Source organism: Perkinsus marinus (genome assembly GCF_000006405.1).
Source record: "Perkinsus marinus ATCC 50983 genomic scaffold scf_1104296942406, whole genome shotgun sequence".
NCBI classification, from domain to species: Eukaryota; Perkinsozoa; order Perkinsida; family Perkinsidae; genus Perkinsus; species Perkinsus marinus.
The window spans coordinates 1-1,631 of NW_003212208.1; the positions used below are offsets into that span (position 1 = coordinate 1).

Here is a 1,631-nt window from a genome sequence, read left to right on the forward strand (position 1 = left end):
AGCAATCTGCATAACTGGTCCGAATATCTCTTCTCTGGAGATCCTCATATGGTCTTTCACGTTTCCGAACACCGTCGGCTGGACAAAGTACCTAACAAGAGTTCACAGCGCATCAATGACGACCTGTTTAGATCGCCTCATCAGGCTCTCGACAACTGCGTTGTCCTAATACCTACCCCTTGTCTCCCAAACGCTTCCCACCGCAAAGGAGATCGGCACCCTCGTCGATGCCGGACTTGATATACGACATTACTCTCTCAAACTGAATCTTGTCAACCTAGAAATGGGTAGAGTGAGCAACTCAGTGGCATATTGTTGAACGTCACCTGAGGCCCCTGATCGCAGGTAAGGTCACGAGGATCCCCAACTTTCTTATTCTTAGCGCGCTCAACAGCCTTCTTCACGAACTCATCATAGACACCACGCTGTACGTAGATACCTGAACACCATGGTCACAATACAGAGAAGTCAAAACCTGATGTTGGCTTCTTACGGCTAGCGGCACAGCAGCATTGACCGTGATTGAGGAACAGACCGATATCAGATACCGCTAGAGCCTGGTCGAGATCGGCATCATTGCATACGATTAGAGGGGACTTCCCGCCCAGTTCGAGGGTAACCTAAGAGGAGTTGAGTCGCCGTGGCGGTAACAGGATAGGCACCTTCTTGAGATTTGACTCGGCACTAGCCTTGACGATCTTAGGGCCTGTCACACTGCTACCGGTGAATGCCACTTTGTCAACATCCATATGGCGTGCTAGGATCTCGCCTACCATTATCAATTATAGACAACAAACATGATCAACCGTGGAGTTTACCAACATCAGGGCCGCCATTGACAATGTTGACTACTCCAGGAGGGAATCCAGCCTCCTTGATAAGCTGTCCGAAGAGGAGCCCGGTAAGAGGTGTCTTCTCAGATAACTTCATCACGACCGTACCTACAACACCGACGTCGCATCATTGATCAACAGCAGGCATGGTGTAGACCTACATCCAGCTGCAAGGGCTGGAGCCAGCTTCCATGCTTGCATGAGCAAAGGGAAGTTCCAGGGAATGATCTGCCCAACTACCCCAATGGGTTCCTTAACGGTGAGACAGATGTTGTGGCCGTCAACCGGTACGACATTCCCGAGCACTTTGTCAGCCCAGCCGGCATAATACTTGTATATCTTCTTACACAGGTTAATATCAGCTGCCTTGGCCACCGTAATTGGTTTCCCGTTGTCCAGACTCTCAAGTTCAGCGAGACGGTCCTCATGGAGTTCGATCATGTCAGCAAGCCTATAAAGGCAGTCTCTGCGGAAAGAGCCATCAGAGTCTTTCCAAGTCTCGAACGCTTTCCTCGCTGCCTTCACCGCGATGTCAATATCCTCCGGACCGGCAATTTCGACCTTCTCGATAGGCTCCCCATCTACTGGATTGATGGACGTCAGCGTTTTACCAGACTTGGCCGAGACGAACTCATTGTTGATGAAGAGCTTTGTCTGGATCGGGAGGCTCTTGCTTGGGGGTGTTAGGCCGTTGGCGGTCATGGTAAGATTGGATCCACTATGAGAGGCAAGTAATGCGCAATCAGCACGCATGCGCTCAAACGTGCTGCTGGCCACCCCCAACGAGTGACGCGCCAG

The 1,631-nt window shown here is 51.1% G+C and overlaps 1 protein-coding gene across 1 annotated transcript; it reads right to left on the minus strand.

Moving 5' to 3' along the window:
- Window positions 1-176: 176 nt before the first annotated feature.
- On the minus strand, window positions 177-1,535 carry Pmar_PMAR011334 (Aldehyde dehydrogenase, putative; the record flags this gene model as incomplete). Its single annotated transcript, XM_002781450.1, has 6 exons — window positions 177-277; window positions 327-439; window positions 494-620; window positions 663-769; window positions 819-941; window positions 995-1,535. Coding segments are annotated over 6 exons (1,112 nt in total), but the record flags the coding sequence as incomplete, so codon positions are not given.
- Window positions 1,536-1,631: the final 96 nt, after the last annotated feature.